We start from the raw sequence: 18,266 nt of genomic DNA on the forward strand, positions 1-18,266 counted from the left end.
TTTGTAGCTAATTTGAAAATTGATCCCTTGATAAGACGTTGAAGTCTATTGATTTAAGGATTTTGATTGCACACTCTGCATGTGTATTAGTTTAAAGTCCATTTTGGTGCCAGGTGGTTTTTCACCCCAGGCTGGCAGTTTCCTTGCATCTTGCAGATTAGACATTGTCAAAGGCAGACTTTTAGAAGTAGAATACAAAATCAAGAAGACAGTCCATAGTATGCAATGCAGGCTAGTACACTGATTTTTGAAGTTACCTTCTCTTAGTTTAGGGCACAGTTCATACTACTAAATCCAGTCTAACTGAACTGCTACTGATCAAAATGGACCTGCTCCTACTATCTGTTCTGATTTTCTCACTACAGATTTAATGTAGCCAGGTTAAGTTGTTGGGATTTTGTTTTCTTCCTCTAAAGACTTTCTAAGTTTTCAGTAGTGGTACAGTTCCTAAAAGGAATTTATGATATGCCTTTGCATGTTAAGATGATCACAGATTAAGACTAAGGCTAAGATCGACTACTTAGATGTTGTTTTGAGATTTTTTTTTTTCTTTGCATCTTGTGTGGCAGCAGCAATCTATTCTATATGTTCTTGTTGCCTGTAGAAAGAAATCCACTAATAATACCGTAAATAGCATGATGGGGATTCACTGTGCTGCTGTACTGAGATCAGGATGAGGTCAGGATTCAGGTCCACCACTGCCACTTCCTACCAGTGTATTACTGGAAGGTTTTGGGCTTTAGGCTAGATACTGTCAGTTCTGTTACATCTCAGTTTTTCTGTGTTGGGATCTCTAGAGATGATGAATCAGGTGGACAAACCTTTGCAGGACTAATTTTCCTTCTCTGCCTTCCCACCAGCTTGATTTTGTTAGTGAGAAATCTTTGTGCATATCCTTAATGAAACAGATTGCAAGAGTAGCAGTGAGCTCAGTGTACTGGAAAGGCAATCAGCTCTCTGGATGCTTCTCATCATTGTCTTAAGCTATGCCTTTGTCTCTTGTGTGAGTATATATGATCTTGTTTTCACATGGTTTGTGAGCTGCCTGGCCCAGCTTTGACAGTTTTTGGCTTGGTCATAGATAGAACTCTCTACAGTGGCCTTTAGGGCACCAGTTCTATGTAGAAGACTGAAATGGATTGCAACTGTTATATATACACAAGGTCCTATTCATCTTTATAGTAATTTGAGATTCTGTTTCAGTCCTGTATTAGAAAAGTTTTGCCTCCCAGCAGTTGACTAAAAATGTAATTTTCATAGCTGACCAGACCAGACCAGTTTTTATATATTATGTACCTGCTAAAGAAGACTTCTAAAAAGAGCAAGCTCATACCAGAATATTGCATTCTTAGTAGTTACTACTTACAATTCTGGCTAATAGTTGACAATATTATTTTACAATTAATTGTCATTAGTATATTCTCTAGGATTAAAAATCCTAGCAAATTAGTTTTATACGGAAGTTTTATATTGAATATTTTAGATGTTTTGATATAAAGAATGAATCTAACTAGGATTATTTCACAGCCATTCAGGTTGGGGATGGGTTTTGTTAATGTAGCTAGTGCTGTGTTGTGTTTTAAGGTATTAATAAAAACAATTAATTCCACTTACAGTTTTTATGACATTTTCTTCTTGTTCACTGATGTCACAGAACAATCAGGCCAAGGAGCTCAGATAGCTTGTACCTGGATGCTCCAGTTAGTAATGGGTAGTAAACCTTAAAGCTGGAATTATCTCCTCATTTATGAGGAGGGAGAATTTAAGCAAGTGAGGTCTTCGGAGAAGCAGATTAATATTTTCTTGTGAGTCAAGATGATCAAATCTTTGTCTCTCAAAACAAGAATTGCACTGCCCCTTTGGGGTGTTACATCTGAAATCATCTGTATGGGTCTTCCTGAGAAAATACTATGTGGTGGTTTGAAAAACAAATCAGTTTTTCATAGTCAAATATTTACTGGTCACTTTCCAATTGGTTTTGTGAAGGGCTTTATATACAATGGTCTGAACACAAGAAAGGTGAAACGAGGATTTTTGGTGTGCGACTTGCTCTGTACTGGGAGTTATGTTTGTTGAAGAGCAGAAATTCTTTGCCCAACTAGAAACAGTCAAAAACATGTCCTTTGGACTGTGTGGATGCTGATGGGAGATGTCTGGGCTGCCATGACGGTTATGTTGTAGGTACAGGCTTTGTGCTGGGTCATGTTTTATCAAGTCACTTAATTTTGTTTTCACTTTTTTTTTATTTCATTGTTGAGGACAACAGCTGAACTTGTGACTTCCTGATTGTATCTTTTACTCCTTCCTCACTTGTGGGTTCTTTGTCAGGTTATTAGTAGGGTGTTTTCAGGATGTAATGTTTCAACAGTTAACTGTTAAACATGTCCTAGCAGGCTTCTGAATGTGCCAATGGAAGCTGATTGAAGCTATCATCATTTTTTTAAATGGCCTTTTCCATTTCCTTGATCTCTAATTTTAGGGTCTCTTCCACTAGCTCTTCCCATGTTCATTGAAATGTAATTCTTAAGCTAAATGCTGAGCATTGTAAGTTGGTTTTTGTTTCAGTTTTTTGTTTTGGGTTTTTTGTGGGGATGGGGGTGTGTGTGGTGTCTTTTTAGATGAATCTACTGACACACAACATTAAGTTCATAATTTTAGATGAAAGAGAAGTTGGACAAAGATTTATTCTTCTGATTGTTCCTTTACTTTTGAATCTTCAAAAATACCAGTCATGCAAATGGATGATCAGTCATTAATGTGTCTTGCAAAGCATAACTTCTAGCACAAGATATATGATAATGAAGAATGGGCTACCTTATTTTAATAGTTTTAAAGTTCCTTAATGGGAATTTTCTGTCTCTGGTGGTTTGTACCAATGTAGAGTTTATAAAAGGAGTGTTAAAATCCCTGTTGTGATGTACCTGTATTCTTGCCAATCTCATACGATATTTTCAGAATTCTAAAGTCATAATCTTATTTGTGATATCACTTGTGAAGTTGTAGAAACTCTGTAATTCCAGGTGTTTGGCAATTTGGGTATAGTATCATGTGAAACATTTAAAAAAGATTGATAATACTGATGAACTTCTCTGACTTACTTGCTGTTTGACTGTCGTCTTTTCCCACTAATTTTTGGACTATTTGCATCTTGAGCGCCACCTTTTTTGATCACTGCAGCCAAGGTTGCATTTGAGCTTTGCATTCCTCACCAGACACTCATGGTTGGTGAGAACAACACACCAGCTCCTCTCTCACTTGGAGAGAGAAGTTGTCATTAATGCATGTCAGAAACCATAAACTTAACAAGTTATTTTTGGTTTAACTACCACGGGTTATATAGACCAAGGTATGCATACTAATGCAGGCGTAAGAACTTGTTCTCTTGATCAAATTGGTTTTGGGTACTATGTAATATTCTTGTATCTGTATCTTCCGAGTAGCAATCTTTTGCCACTTAGTTACCTTGGGGATTGCTTTGCATGGACTCTTGAGATGGGAATTTGTTTTTTCATCCTAGTGTTTTTCACAGCTTAGTGGCAAGCACCCTGCAGGGTTACTTTGTTTTCTCACAGTATTTGTTGTGGGAAGATACTGTCTGTCCAATGAAGTTCAATGAAACTTGGCAATTCAATGTTAATAATGACTGCATGTGGAAGAATAAAAAAACCAAACAGCTGCCCAAAAAAGAAACCAAAACAACCAACCAAACCAAATGCCAGAAAACCCAATTCAATGTAAAACCCTATAACTAAACCTCTTTTCATTATTTAATAAGTAATAAACATTTCTCATTTGTATTGCTGTATTAATTATGTTCCAAAAGCAATAGTTTAGCAAAAGTTTTAAAGACAGTGTTTTCCCATCAACCTGCTAATTCTTTTTTGCAATTGCTCTTTAATTCCATTGGCTAACTCTGAGAGATTTCAGTATGTATTTTTCACTTCTCCTTTGTCAAAATTCTCAAGTTGAGAGATCATAGGCTGAGATACCCAATGATCTTTCAACACAAATTGTAGAAAGCTAAAGTAGAATGGTTTTCTCTAGTTTAGACCCCATAGAGTTTAGAAATACTTTTATCCTGACAAATTAGATAGCTTTCAATAACAACTGATAAAAGAAATTTGCTTGAATGCAAAAAGTCAAGTTTTGCTGGAAATTAAGAATTAGAAACTTCAAGATGTTATTAATTGCTCTGAGCTCATACACAATCTGTTTTGTTTTTCAGATTTTGGATCACTCTTTGATCTGGAACATGACTTGCCAGATGAACTGATCAGCTCCACAGAACTTGGACTCACTAATGGTGGTGATATTAATCAGCTGCAGACCAGCCTTGGCCTGGCACAAGATGCTGCCTCTAAACACAAGCAGCTGTCTGAACTTCTGCGGGCTGGTAGCTCCCCAAATCTCAATATGGGGGTTGGTGGCCCTGGCCAAGGCATGACCAGTCAAACCCAACAAAATAGTCCTGGAATGGGAATGTTAAATAGCATGGTGAAAAGCCCCATGACACAGGCTGGGTTGACTTCTCCCAGTATGGCGATGGGTGCAAGTGGACCAAACCAGGGTCCTTCTGCTCAATCCACAGCAGCAATGATGCCAACAGTGAACAGCCCAGTTAACCAGCCTGGCATGGGAATGAACACAGGGATGAATGCTGGCATGAATCCTGGGATGTTGGCAGCAGGCAATGGACAGGGGATGATGCAGGGGCAAGTCATGAACGGTTCAATTGGAGCAGGCAGAGGGCGACCCAATATGCCGTACCCAAACCCAGGAATGGGCACTGGGAACTTGTTGGCTGAGACACTGCAACAAGGCACTCCACAGATGGGAGGGCAGGCTGGACTAAGAGGGCCACAGCCTGGAGCCATGAACAAGGTAAGACAAGCTAAACTTCATTACTTTTCCTCATTGTTGACTTTGTTTTACAAAATTAATCCTCTGCACTGTGGATTCTATAGGATTTTTTCTTTAAGAATCCTGTATGATGGAATAAATAGTTTATATGCTGCTAAAGTTGAATTTGTGATGGTCGTAGGAAGCAAAAATTGAATCTTGCACAACAGGCAAGACTATGACTAGATTAAAAAGCCTATTTTAGAAATCTTTTGACAGTACAGATTATCCATTACAGTGAAAAGTAACTTGATTGTATTTTATTCTGTTTTATGCTTTCTCTGCAACTGTATTTTTCTGTCTAATGTGATGCTGGTATTGTGAGTGTGATGGGAATACATCAGGACTTTTTAGGTGCTTTGGTGATTTTTTCTGTATTACATTTAAGGCAAGTATTTGGTATCTGAGATCAGCCGAGTGTTTGTGCTGTAGCAGATACTGAGAGCTACACCCAGGTTTGAATTGACTGCTCTACTCACTGTGTGTGCTGGGTATTGGAGTTAATGGTGGTGAATGAGGTCTTGTGTAGATGCCTGAAGACAATGTTGGATTCTTAAGACTGTTAGTGTGATTCAGTTCTAGTTTTAAAATTTGTAGTGGCTTTGTCTATTGGAGAGTAAACCAGAAAGCTAAAAAAAATATATTTTGAATACTGAGTGGGAAATAGATGTGCTTTTGTAATCCAGGAGGTTGGAAGAAAGTTGTCATAAGACACTGAAAAGATGAGAGAAGACCTACTGGTTTTACTAAGGACAAAAGGATGTCTTCAATTTAATTTTTGTCATGCACAATTAGCCAGCTTAGAGTAGGAGCCACTTGAGTATTCTCCATTTTTTTAATGTTTTGATCAAAAACCTAGAAAATACTTCAGTGTTTTAGTTCACTTTAAGTGGGTATTTTTTGTTTGGCTACTGAGGGGAGAGGCTTCTTTAAGGTGCGTTGCAATACCTAAATCTATCTCTGAATGCCTAAAATCAATCCACTTGGAGGACTTGGAATGATAAATAACAGTCTATAAATGTATTTGAAGCATACATAAAAGTTATGCTGTGTATTAATGTTTTTATCATGCTTTAATATATTAACTGAAATTACTTTTGTGTGTTGTGAACATTAATTATGAAATTCTTTGGTCTTAGTTGTTTGCTTAAGCTCAGTGTGCTAACTTGCTAACTTTTGGGAAGGTGTGTGTGGGTGTATGTGTAGATACATATATATATATATATATATATATATATATATATATATATATATGTAGTATATATATATATTTGTTAAGTAATGGGTTGATTCTGTGGTCTGGTCATTTCAGATATTTTTGCCTGATAGGAAAATTGATGCCGAGTTTGATTACTACAGTAGAAAACTTACATGCAGCTTACAGTGGTAAGAAATATGTAGCTGCTTGAAGTGTTCTTGCATTGGAATTATATAACCCGTCATTCATTATTCCTTGGCTGTAAAAAAAAAAAAAAAACAAAAACCAAATAAAACCCGATCTTCAGAAAGCTGTTTTCAGAGGTCAAAAATTGATGGTATTGAGTGTTTGGATGAAATGCAACTTCATCCTTACTTATCAGAGCTAGAGTTATGCACTATAATAAACTAATTTATCTACAAGTAGAGAAAGGACATAAAATCAAGCTTTTGACCAATTTAGTCTAAAATTAAATTGCCTCCTTTCCTTACTTAAATTCCAAAAGTTCCATACATGTAAATTAAGAACACTTTATGCTTTTGAGACTATTCAGACCAAATACGCAATAACTTCTGTTTCTTATTTAATAGTCCCAGGATGGTTAAAAATACTTAGGGTTCTTTAATTGCTGATAAAACAATCTTGAGACATTTTGTGTTAAGTATAGTGGTTATATTCCTCATAAAGGAGTTGAAACTGTTGGATGAGAGAGAACAGTCTGAAATGGAGGCTGAAATTCCGGAATGTCTTCAATTGGTTTGGTTGTTGGCAGGGAGCCTGTGTTTCACTTCATACAGTAGAGTTAGCAAAGTCTGACAACAGTAGTGTCTGACCGTTTTATCTCCCCACCCATCTGCTTTTGGGTTTTCCCACCTACAAATCTTCAAAAAGTAGATGAAACAGAAGACCTTAAGCAGTTGTTTTTAAAAGCCATTTTTAAAGTGGATAAATTTAGTAGCATGTTGCTGTTAAAGTGGGAGTTGGTGTACTAACTTCTGTAGGTTTCCTTCATTGCTGCAAAAAATGCACATTATCCAAAACCTCTCCTTCAGTAGGAGGAAAAAATCAGACAAGATGCGTTGGTTATGATTGGTCAGCTTCATCATGTCAGCTTGCCAAAGGCAGGCCCTTTAGGTGTTGGGAGAGTTGCTTCAGAGAGTTCTCAGTGAGATGGACCTGTTTTGTGCAATGGTTTGTAGATTACCTATGATGTTAAGTAATTGGGAGGGAGGATTTTATGCTCTTCTAACAGGAAAGACGAGCTCCAAGGAGCTAGTCAATTTGGAAAGTGAAATGGGTTATGTTTTCGCTTTGTTCTGTTATCCTGTCGAGTTACTGAAGTTTTCTTCCTCTCTTCCCAAAATATTGACTAGCAATAGAGCAGAACACTTGCTCTGCTCGTTATCTACGTACTTCTGACCTTCTCTAGTTGTTCATGTTACTTTTAGGACTTGAAATCCCAAATGTCTCTGTAAATTATTTCTGTTCATAAAATCATTCTGTCACAATCTCATACTTCCATCCTGTAGTTTTCTGTCCTGATGTTAGCAGTCACCAAGTTGTGAAGAAGCAGTTCTGTCTGGATGCTGTCTCTGTGCCAGTTGCATGATAGGCTGTGTGGAGAAACTAAACCTGACTGAAACTGAAACTCAGGTGGTCATTAAAAAAATAATTAATTTGAATTGTTTTTCAGGTCCAGTTTATACTCATCATTTGGAAAGCTAGTATCCCCATATTAGGGAGAGGATTTTTTTTTTTAAAGGAGTTGATCTTGCCTGTCAAAGGAGGGTGTGAATCCTACTTTTACAGTACAGATGTAAAAATGCCTGTGAAAGTCTATCCTGAAAGGAAGTGTTAGTCTGGAGGGGAAGGAATTGTAAGGAGTTTTGTGTTCTTGAATAGTTTTTTGTTTTCTGTGTGCTTGGTTTTGTGCAAGTTAAGAGGATAACAGACATGCCTTTTACTCTTGAAATAGTGTTTTGGAAATTGTTTGTAATGCTTGGGTTCTGTCATCATTGAAGTATTTTTCATGCATTTTGTTTCACTAGGTAATTTTACACCTTTGATTTAAATGTGAACAAGTAACTTATTACAAAGATGGAATTGCTAAAAGCTGATTCATATTTCTGATTTTGAGCTGTTCTTCATTTGAAATTGTATCTAGTTAAAACCTCTGTTTTGTTCTTCTACTGAGTTCTGTTGAGAGTGCCCCGTTAGGGTCTTACCTGTCCAGCCTCATTTGAGGGGAAGAGGGTATTTTGTGACTGAGTTGCCCTATGCATTTCTGTCATAGCGGTGCTCTACCACAGAGTGATAGACCTGACCTTCAGGTCACTTACGTTTCCTGTCTGATTCAAGAAATGTTCCCTTACTCCACTAATGAAGTGGATGTGTAGGCAGTTCAGATTAGTAAGGGCATTACTACTACCTCTGCTATGTGAATATTTCACTTGAAACATTTAGTTCCAGTAGTAATTCTTTGTGACTTGGTTTACTCTTTCAGAAAGTACGAAGCTCTGTTACTATTGGCTTTATCACTTTAACCTCTGTTAAGAAAATTCAATGGCAATATTTTATGAAGACAAACATAATTTGTCAGAATCTCTTTAACTTCCTGAGTAGAACAATAAGAAATTTCCTAATAATAAATTTCTGTTCAAAATTGAAGAGTTTGAAATTGTCACCCTCAAATTGTGAAATTAGAATAAGAAAATAAAAGCATAATGTATTGCTTAGTGTTAACATATTCAGTCTCTCATTTTAGATAGGTGGTCAGTGTTCTTGGTTGCCTTTCTGTTTTTCAGTAGCTATTTGATTGAACAGGTAAATGTATCCATACTGTTCAGTCTGTGACTAAGCATACCATATGATCAAGTACATGAATCCATTCAAAGGGTAGTGTGAGTTCCAGTTCTTGCCTTTGTCTTCTTTGGTAAACTAAAGTGGACAAAAAAAGAATAATTGTTCACTTCATACTAGAGTAAGAGAGGAATGTTTGTTTATGAGGGAAAAATGAAGCAGTGAGTCTAAGTTTCTGGAGTGGCATGGGGAGTTTACTGCAGAGATAGCAGCAACATAATGCTGGTGTCTTGAAATAGGCTTCTTAAAACACTATGCAGTTAGTGCAAACTAAAATAATCAATAACAGTCCTTGGAAAGAAAGCAGCAGACACCACTGGCAAAATGTAGTTTGGGTATTCTTTAGATCAGTAGTGCTCTACCAGTCCTTAGAGTGGCACTAGGAAGTGTTGTACAGAAAATTCTTGTTTTTAAAGACCCATCTGGCATTTACTTAAACTCAATTTCCTGTGGGGAAAGTTAATTAACTTTCACTTGTGAACTTGTGGATATGGAAAGATACTAGATATCATCAGTGTAGTCTTAAACTAGACCATGCATTGCAGTTTCCCTGGTAGAAATATACATAGTTGATACTGTGAATTCTGGATTAACATTCTTTGAAAGAATGTTTTTAAAGCTTAATTCTGTTTGTTTACTTCTCCATGCTTATAGTTATCTTTGCAAACCTAAAAGCTGATCACAGTTCAATACTAATGCTGATATTTAGTTGTCTTTCAAATATTAGAATGTTAATGATGCAGTTGTTCTTACAGAGAAATGGTAGAATATTTGCAATCTCTGTGTCCATACTTGTGGCAGGTATTCCTTTCAATTTGTGCTCTATGGTATTAACAGTAAAACTAGAAGCAGAGTTAGTCACTTGACCTTCTGAACTGAAGATGCATGTGTTTCATGGCATTAGAATAAAACCTTGGGGAATTTCCTCTGCTTTTTGTAGTTGCTCCTCTTAGATGGGGGAGAGTACCCTGTCTGATGCTACTTGTAAACTAGGATGTTTCCTGAACTCATGTCATCCATGGTGAGAGATACACACCTTTCACCAGGTATTGACAGCCCCTGCTTCCCCTTGATGCAGGAAAGTCAAGTTGTTTTCTCTTGTGTATGTAAATTGAAGAATAATTTGAGATTACCTTTGCTTTCTATTATAATAATTTTATGATCTTCCTTGTTTTCTTCTTCTTTACTGTGAATGGGTCACGTCTGTCTTTGCTTGTGTGCAAGTTCTTGCATATGTGATGAAATTAAATGGAAGCTGTGAGGTGAGGAGAGGAAGAAAAGCTTTGGATGAATATGAAGAGAAGTAGGAAAAGCAGTGAAAGATGTGGTAGTCAGGAAGAGTAAGTAGAGGTTGTACTTGCTGACTTGTAGCTATGATGAAGCCATGTATGTTTTTGCATTGTATTGCAGATGAAGCCGTGTACTTCTCTTATACAGTGGTACTTACACCACCTTTCCTTTGGCTGGTTCTTCTGCACTTGTTTATCCCTTCCCAAAGAACGTTAATGTGCTGATGAACTGTGTGTCAGTCTTTCTGGTTGTTGCTTACTGATACAATTATATGGGATTTTGATCCTCCTTCTGTAGTCATGAGGCCCTACATTTCTTCCTGTTACGTGTTTCCTTTTATTCGTGTTTCTCAACATGTCATAGCAAATAGCATGAGCATGCTGCTGCTTCTTGTGCAGGATCACAAGGCCAACTTGTGCCAGGTGGAGAATCTCCCAAATGATGTTTCTCTTGACTCAGTCTAGAGTTGCATGCAGGTGGTTGGTGTCGGGTTCGTCTGTGATGGCAGAACTGGGGACCTGTGCTGTGAGGTTCAGCCAAGGATCTGGCAGGTATCAGTCTCATCAGAATCAAGTTTTGGCTGCTGATTTGTTCAGGGAGACCTTGAGGAATTTGGTTTTTAATGTCTTAGGTGTCGCTCAAGTGTCTGGCTTTGAGTCAATTTGGTGGGCTTGCCTGCCAACCTGGCCTGAGCTTCTCTAGTCTTTGCCTCTCCTGTGACCTGCAATGTGAAAGTATTACCCTCCAAGGAGCAGCTTGGCTGAGCTGGGCGTGTGGCGTTCTGCTGCAAGTCCCTTGGCAGAGCAGGGTGGAGGGGGAGGGGATCCCTGTGTTTCGTGGAGAGAGCCTTGTTAGAGGGAGCTTGTCCTGCACCCCAAACAGTGCCAGTGGCTGATGCTTGAGAAAGCATCAGAAGTCCTTGTCCTGAGCCAGCTTGATGAGTAATTTGAAAAAGTCAGATGCTTCACATAAAACTTGTGTTCAGCTTTGTTGCAAATATAAATGGTGAAACTCATCTGTTTCATGAGTTTCATTAGAAAGTTGTTTTGGGTGATGTAGCAAAAGTATCCTTTTTAAGTTTAGGTTTGAGTTTCTTACCCTGTAGTCAAGACAGAGCTGGCTCACAAGGCCACAGTTATTCTGAACCCTTTGATATCAGTGTGTAAAGTCTCCAATTGTCTGAGTTGGGTGTCTTGATTTCTCCCTGTGACACCAAGTTGTGAAAATGTGCTTTCAGCCTTTAATTCTGAATGTTTGGTTTGGTTTCTGTTTTCTAAGGCTGATAGCAGCATAAGTTACAGAAGTCAAATGGGACTGGTGATAGTAATAGCCAGCTTGTCTGTGCTTTGGTGTACTCTCAGATGTCAACTGACTATGAGCTGTGATTGTTAATGAACTTGAAAGCTTTGCTCAGAAATCTATGGTTTTAGGGATGTCCTTGCTTTCAAAACTCTCTCTGGAGTTTTGAGATTGCCTCAAAGGGATAAGGCTGTCTTACAGGAAAACATATCTTGTTTTCTTAAGGGACTAATTCTCAATGTCAGGCCTTCACTGAGCCTTGAAAACGTGCTCATCAATTTGAGGTGGCAGTGACAGTCGGGAATATTTCTGAAAGTGTATTTGCTGTCTCCTTATGCTTTTCTTCTCTTTTTGCCTTTGGCTTAACTTGCATATAAGATCTTACTAGTGTTCTGAGGGAGAGGAAGGAAGGCTTTGGGTCTTAACCTGTCCTGGTTTTGGCAGCAACAGCTTCATTGATCACCATAGGTGTATTCATTGTGTTTGAGACATGGCAATGGGAAGGAAGGTTTTTATTTCTGCTTGATCATTACATAGTTTGTTTTTCTGCCATGCGTAGAGATTCTTTTCATTGCTCTCTAATGAATTACTGCTGTGTGATTATGGTTATTTCTTATGTGTGGAGGAGGAGGGCTGTCCTCAAGTGAATTCACTTGTGCATATCAGATGTCTGAAGTAGCAGGTTCTTTGGTGAATTTTGTATTCCTTTTCCTGTAGCTTGAGTTTGATCCTGCCTTATTTTGTAAATGCAAACTGACGGCTATTATAATGGATTGAAGGTTGTTATAGCCTGAAAAAGAGAAATGTGACTAATTGCAGGTAATCTCAGAGCATGTTGGTTACTTCTAGTGCAGGTTGAAGAAGCTTGGTGAGCAGAAACAAGGTGCTTCTGCTAGGGGAGGATGTTTTGAGAATAAATGTAGACATGATTAGAAACAGGCCTATCATGGAGTTATGTTCTTCTTTGAGTGCAGGAAAATGCTTTGAACCAAAGAGCATCAAGGAGACTGGACATTGTCTAGTCAAATGCTAATGTGAGTTGAAGCAACACAGCTCATTTTTAAGTATTTTTGTGCCATTGTTGTTGAGTTATGGCTCCTTGAAGATCCTGCCTGAGTAGTGGTGAGAACTTGGTAATCTTAAGAAAAATCTCTAGTTTTTCTGGTCCTCTCTGTCTAGTTCTTTTGGTCCTAGAAGGCCAAATTTCCCATGGAAAATAAATGGGAATGCAAGGAATGGAAAAAAAAAATCAGAGGACAATCAACTTTATTGGCAAGATTGCTTCTTATTCTTGAGGTTCTGGGTGTTGCAAGACAACAAATGGTATATTCTGATGTGCTAGAACTGTTGAATATGTGTATGGCTTGTATGAAACATGAATCTATTTCCTCTGTGGGTGGATGATTCAATAGATTTGTTTTGTTTGCAGACTTTCTACCTGTCCTCTCCTTTGACCTCTAGTACTGCAAATGAATTGGTGTGACTGTGAGGTGTTACCTATGACTATGGTGTATTCTTAAATTGGAAATGTTTGTGTACTGATAATGCAGACATGCATTGTTATGCCTGTCTGGAGACAAGCTGTGTGAGTGATAGCAGTTGAGTAGGATGTTTTTGAGATAAACTGTGCTGATATGAACGAAGATGATATTTGTCTTCATTTGGAGTCTGCATAAGTGCAGGGAGGAGAACTCAAGTCTGGAAGAATTATGTAGTCCATGTTACAAATTTGCAAGATTTGTAGAATTCATGAATGTGAAATGAGAAATTTGTTGAAAATATTTTGTAAATAAATAATCAGGCCACTTCTATCCAGTCAGATCTCAAAGATTGCAAAGTTGGCTTTGTTGTGTTTACAGGAACTATCTAGTTGAGAAGGTAATGTTGTGTGATGAGTAAATCTGTGAACATGAAGGAGCGGGGGAAGCATGTGGGTCAGTATTCCATTGCAGCCAGCCAGTGGCTGTGATCTCTCTTGCTTCTATGAAGTATAAATTTTTCTTACACATTGAGAACTTTAACTATCTTACTTGAACATCTTACAATTTTAATTCCTAGATGGGAATGATGAGCAATCCCAGCCCTTATGGTCAGCCCTATAGTCAAAATACTGGGCAGCAGATTGGAGCCAGTGGACTTGGCCCTCAGATGCAGAATAAAGCTGGACTGCAGAATAGTTTACCACAGTTTCCAATGGACAAGAAGCCAGTTCCTGGGGCAGGAATGCCTAACATGGTAAGTAGAATGAAAGATGTATTCATAAAATGTTGTGGTAAAGAGGAACAATATGCTCTGGTCTTGCCACATTTTAAGTTTTTTGCAGCTGTATTACCAAGGTGAATATGTGCTTGGAATCCACACAATGTACTTGTTTAAACCCCTAGGACTGATATGTGGGAGAGGGCTGAGTTGTGCTTTCTATGTTGATAAATTGCATCTCCACTCTTTGGCCTTCAAACCCTGTTAACAAGGAAAATGGAATGGAGCTCCTTAGCTGAAATGACCTACGTAACCTGTTTGGACACCTCTGCTCTCCTGTCCCATCCTTTATTTCGCTGTTCTGTATTGGCCCCCTTCTCCTGAGATTATCTGTCTGGAGAATTATTTTCCTGTTTGTACTTACCTCTTCTTTTGGTAAAGAGAGGTGTGCCTTTCCAAACAGGTATTGTCTGTGATAGGGCTTAGAAACCCCAGCTGTGCGTTCATCTTGTGAATCACATGAACATGCACAACAATCCTGATGCTGGAGGTGTTTCTCTGGCAACTGTAGTAGCCTTGGTACCTTTCCCTTTTCCCTCCACTTTTATTGCCGCAGGACTTAAGGAAAGGGGCAGGAAGAATAGCGGGAAAAGTGGATGACCTGAGCTTTTAAATGCCAGTGCCTCACCACATGCCTTAACAGTAGATTCCCTGGCTTGAGCTTAAAGCTGATGCTCCATTTTCAAAGTTTAAATTGGTTAGGGGTATGACATGCAACATGCCCTACCAGGCTTTTTTCCCCCCCATATATATTATTTTCTTTAATTTAGGAAACAAATTCATTTTTCTGAATATAGCATGTGTTCTCCCTGCTTCAAATTTCACTCCCACACACACCCTGGGAGGGTCTGTCTATTGATCTTACTTAACTGTTGCTGAAAACCATTTCCAGTTAACTTTAGTACCTTTAAATTTAAAAAGAGCTTCATCCTGTGAGTTTTATTTAATGTTTTTTTTTTTTTTTAAGATGAGCATGAAACATTGAAAGACAAACAAACCAGTTGGTTGTATGAATCAATAAAAAAGCAGCCAAAACTTGTTCAGAACCCCAGCTGTTAAGTTTGTGTTCAGTGCAGAGCATATAACTCTTTTGAAACTGGTGAAAACGTAGGAATTTAAAGTTGTTGCTGTCTCAGCTGTCATTTACAACACCAGACTGCAAACAAGACAGTTATGATGATATTGGAACATGCACAGACCTGAGAGATTGACTAATTGGTGAAGTCACCTTGTAAAATGAAAGGTTAACACTAGAAGTCAAGAGCTATAGGAGAACTGGGGTTTAGAAATACAAGTACCTGGGGTCTAAAGAGCTGGAGATCTCCAGAAACATCCTGTTGAACTTGAAGAGTCAATTAGAAACTGAAGTCTGTAAAACTGAAGTGATACAAGCAACATAGAGTACCTGAACCTCTCTTATTTGAGTATTCCTCAAATGTCACCTGAAAGGAATACAAAGAGTTCTGCATAAATAAACAGAAGCAGAGAAGACAAACTAGATTCTGCCATACGTGACATAAGTTCTTTGGTGTTTATTATCTTGAAACTATGCTTCATCTCTAACAGAGACTATGTTTTGAATGCATATGTGCAAGTTTGCTGGTAGAAAAGGTTAAAAGTTTCCCAGAACTTGCCTTTCATTCTCCTTTTCCAGGAGCAGTCAACTTGAGATACCTTATACTGAGAGGAAAACCCCTATTCATTCTAAAATAGGCTTTCTTTCATTAATGCGAGATTTGAGATCTAAATGCTTTTAATATTTTCTGGTTAGTCTAGCACTGCAGATTAACGTGTAAGCATGTGCAAAGGTCTGCTGGCTATTGATAATGCAAGAGCTAGGACTAATAGAGTGATATGAGGAGGAAATTGTGGCTGGCAAGAGAATAAAGGGCATTTTCAATGAGTCCACAAGAACTACATAGAGGTGGGCTCTTTCCTCAATCAGATATTTTAGTAGCAATTGTTTCTCTTACTGGACTTTCTCATATATTGCTGTTTACTTGCTAAATTAATTATTTTCAAAAGTAGATTTATTTCCATGAATTTCTTTTTCACCTTCTTCAGGGCCAGCAGCAGGCTCCCCAGGTGCAGCAAGCTGGGATGGGGCCAGCAGCTTCTCAAGGAATGGGGTCTGGAGCACCGACAGCAGATCCAGAAAAGCGCAAACTGATTCAGCAGCAACTTGTTCTCCTCTTACATGCTCACAAGTGTCAGCGTCGAGAACAGGCCAACGGGGAGGTGCGGCAGTGCAACCTCCCGCATTGCCGAACCATGAAGAATGTCTTGAACCACATGACACATTGTCAGGCTGGCAAATCTTGCCAAGGTAAGTGGGGGAGTGGCTATGTAGATTTGGTCAATGTTTCTTAGAAAGAGATGGACTAGTGAGTGTCTTGGGAAAAAAGTTAAAGAAATTCTGTCTTATTTGCTTAAGGCAGGGAATTGTAAGCAACTTCTTAGCCTCTAAAATTTAGGCAAGTTAGAGGGAACAAGATACAACAAAGACATGAGTAAAACTATTTTGCCTAACTTTGTAACTCATCCAAAATCTTTTTGGATTCTGACTTTTTTTAAAAGGTAGACATAAACCAGGAATCTGCAAATAGGAGTCTACCAGTCTTCTTTAAACTGAAAAGATGAATCTCGAGCAATAGCAAGCCATGAATTTGACTGCTACTGGCACTTGCAACCTCTCTGTCCTACTAAAATGTAATCTCCCTTTTGATAGCCTTGGCTAATCTGGATTGTGCCAGTTGTTGACATCTCATTTGCTTGGCACAGTCTGCCTGACACCTGAGCTAGATGGAGTTATCCTTCAAGCCATGGAGACATAGGTTTGGGTATATCACATGGAGTTTTTGAGTAGGCTTTGGTTGAGCCAATAGTACTAGAAGAAATCTGGCTACATTTGCAAGGCTAGTTAGTGGTGAACTATTTCAAATAATACTTTGACTTCTGTTGATATAGGTGTGTGCCCTGAGAGAAAATGCTGCTCTCTACCCAGTTTGTGATGAACATGTGGAGATACTGGGAGGAGTTTGTAAATGCTTTTCATTTCTTTTCTTTGTCAGTGGCACATTGTGCATCTTCCCGACAAATCATCTCGCACTGGAAGAATTGTACGAGACATGATTGTCCTGTATGTTTGCCTCTCAAAAATGCTGGGGACAAAAGAAATCAGCAATGTAAGTCTATTGGGGAATTCTGTATATTGAACAAACCATAAAATGCATGTTGGGAATTAAACTTTCTTGCACCCAGATAATAGTGGTGATGCTCTCAAGCCTAGGAACCTGTTAATGTGATTTTTTCTCTTGTTTTAATCTCTGAATATTTTTCTGGCTCTGATTACTAGCGTTTATGAAAGCTTTCTAACTTTATTGTATTTTTCTATCAAGAAGAAAGGTAAGGATAAGGGTGAACAAATCATAGCTCTCTCAACCAAATGGTTGTTTTTTCATTGCTGCTTCTTCCAGCTGGACGCTTTCTGGAGACAGATGTGTGCACACACACACATTGTGTCATTTCCTGATACTTGGTTCTGTCTTCATTCTTTGTTTCCATCAGATGTCACTTCCCCTTTCTCTTTATCCCCTTGATCTCCCTGACAAAATGTTTGGCAAAATTTTTGTCATTGTGTTACCTGTATGGGTTTTTTTCCTCCCTACTTTAATGTTACTGTAGGCTCTTCTCGTGACTATTGTGAGCTGTTTCTTTGTTTAAGAAAACAAAAAAAAACCCCAAAAACCTAAAAGGGCAAAAAAGGTATTGCAAAGGCTGGTGGGAAGTTGTATGTACACTTCTGCCTTTAACCTCTGTGACATGGTGTGCCTCTGTTTTCAGTTTGAAGCAAGCAGATGTGTCCTAAATACTTAAGAGTGGGATTTCCTCTAAGCAGCCCAAAGGGAAAACAGCATGTTGGATTGGCTGGTTGGGTCAAAACTTGTCTCTATGTTTCATGACAGGTTTTTCAGATCTGTTCCCTGCATGCTTCCTGAAGATGTTTTAGTTCTGAGCAGCCTGTGCACTCTTTGTCTGTCCCTTATTGGCAGGCCCCTCTGGCCGCCTTCTCTCCTCTAACTCCGTGTGTCTCTCGCAGCGCTGCTGGGCGGAGCTGCAGTAGGACTTGCCAATACCGGCTCTGTGGGCGTGGGGCAGCAGACAACGCCCAGCATTAACACTACCAGTCAGATAGACCCCAGCTCCATCGAAAGAGCCTACGCAGCCCTCGGACTGACCTATCAAGGGAACCAGATGCAGACACAGCCCCAGGCTCAAGTGAAGAATCAGCAACAGGGACAGTCACCCCAGAGCCTGCGCCCTATGAATCCTATGAGTAAGTTTATCTGTTAGTGTTAAAATGCAAACTACAGGCAACTTCCCCATGCTACATCTAATGCAAATTTTCTCAATCTACTAGCTTAATCCTGCTAGTTAATTTGCAAAAGGTAGGGCTTTGCGA

The 18,266-nt window shown here is 38.8% G+C and overlaps 1 protein-coding gene across 1 annotated transcript in view; it reads left to right on the plus strand.

Annotated features, from left to right (window-relative positions):
* Nucleotides 1-18,266, plus strand: part of EP300 (EP300 lysine acetyltransferase) — a 61,344-nt gene that overhangs the window by 11,502 nt on the left and 31,576 nt on the right. The window contains exons 2-6 of the mRNA XM_021552832.2: nt 4,226-4,881; nt 13,604-13,780; nt 15,869-16,130; nt 16,876-16,989; nt 17,904-18,140. Coding sequence (XP_021408507.1) covers nt 4,226-4,881; nt 13,604-13,780; nt 15,869-16,130; nt 16,876-16,989; nt 17,904-18,140 — 1,446 coding nt within the window. The remainder of the gene's footprint in view (nt 1-4,225; nt 4,882-13,603; nt 13,781-15,868; nt 16,131-16,875; nt 16,990-17,903; nt 18,141-18,266) is intronic.

Source organism: Lonchura striata, chromosome 5, assembly GCF_046129695.1.
Source record: "Lonchura striata isolate bLonStr1 chromosome 5, bLonStr1.mat, whole genome shotgun sequence".
Lineage (NCBI taxonomy): Eukaryota > Metazoa > Chordata > Aves > Passeriformes > Estrildidae > Lonchura > Lonchura striata.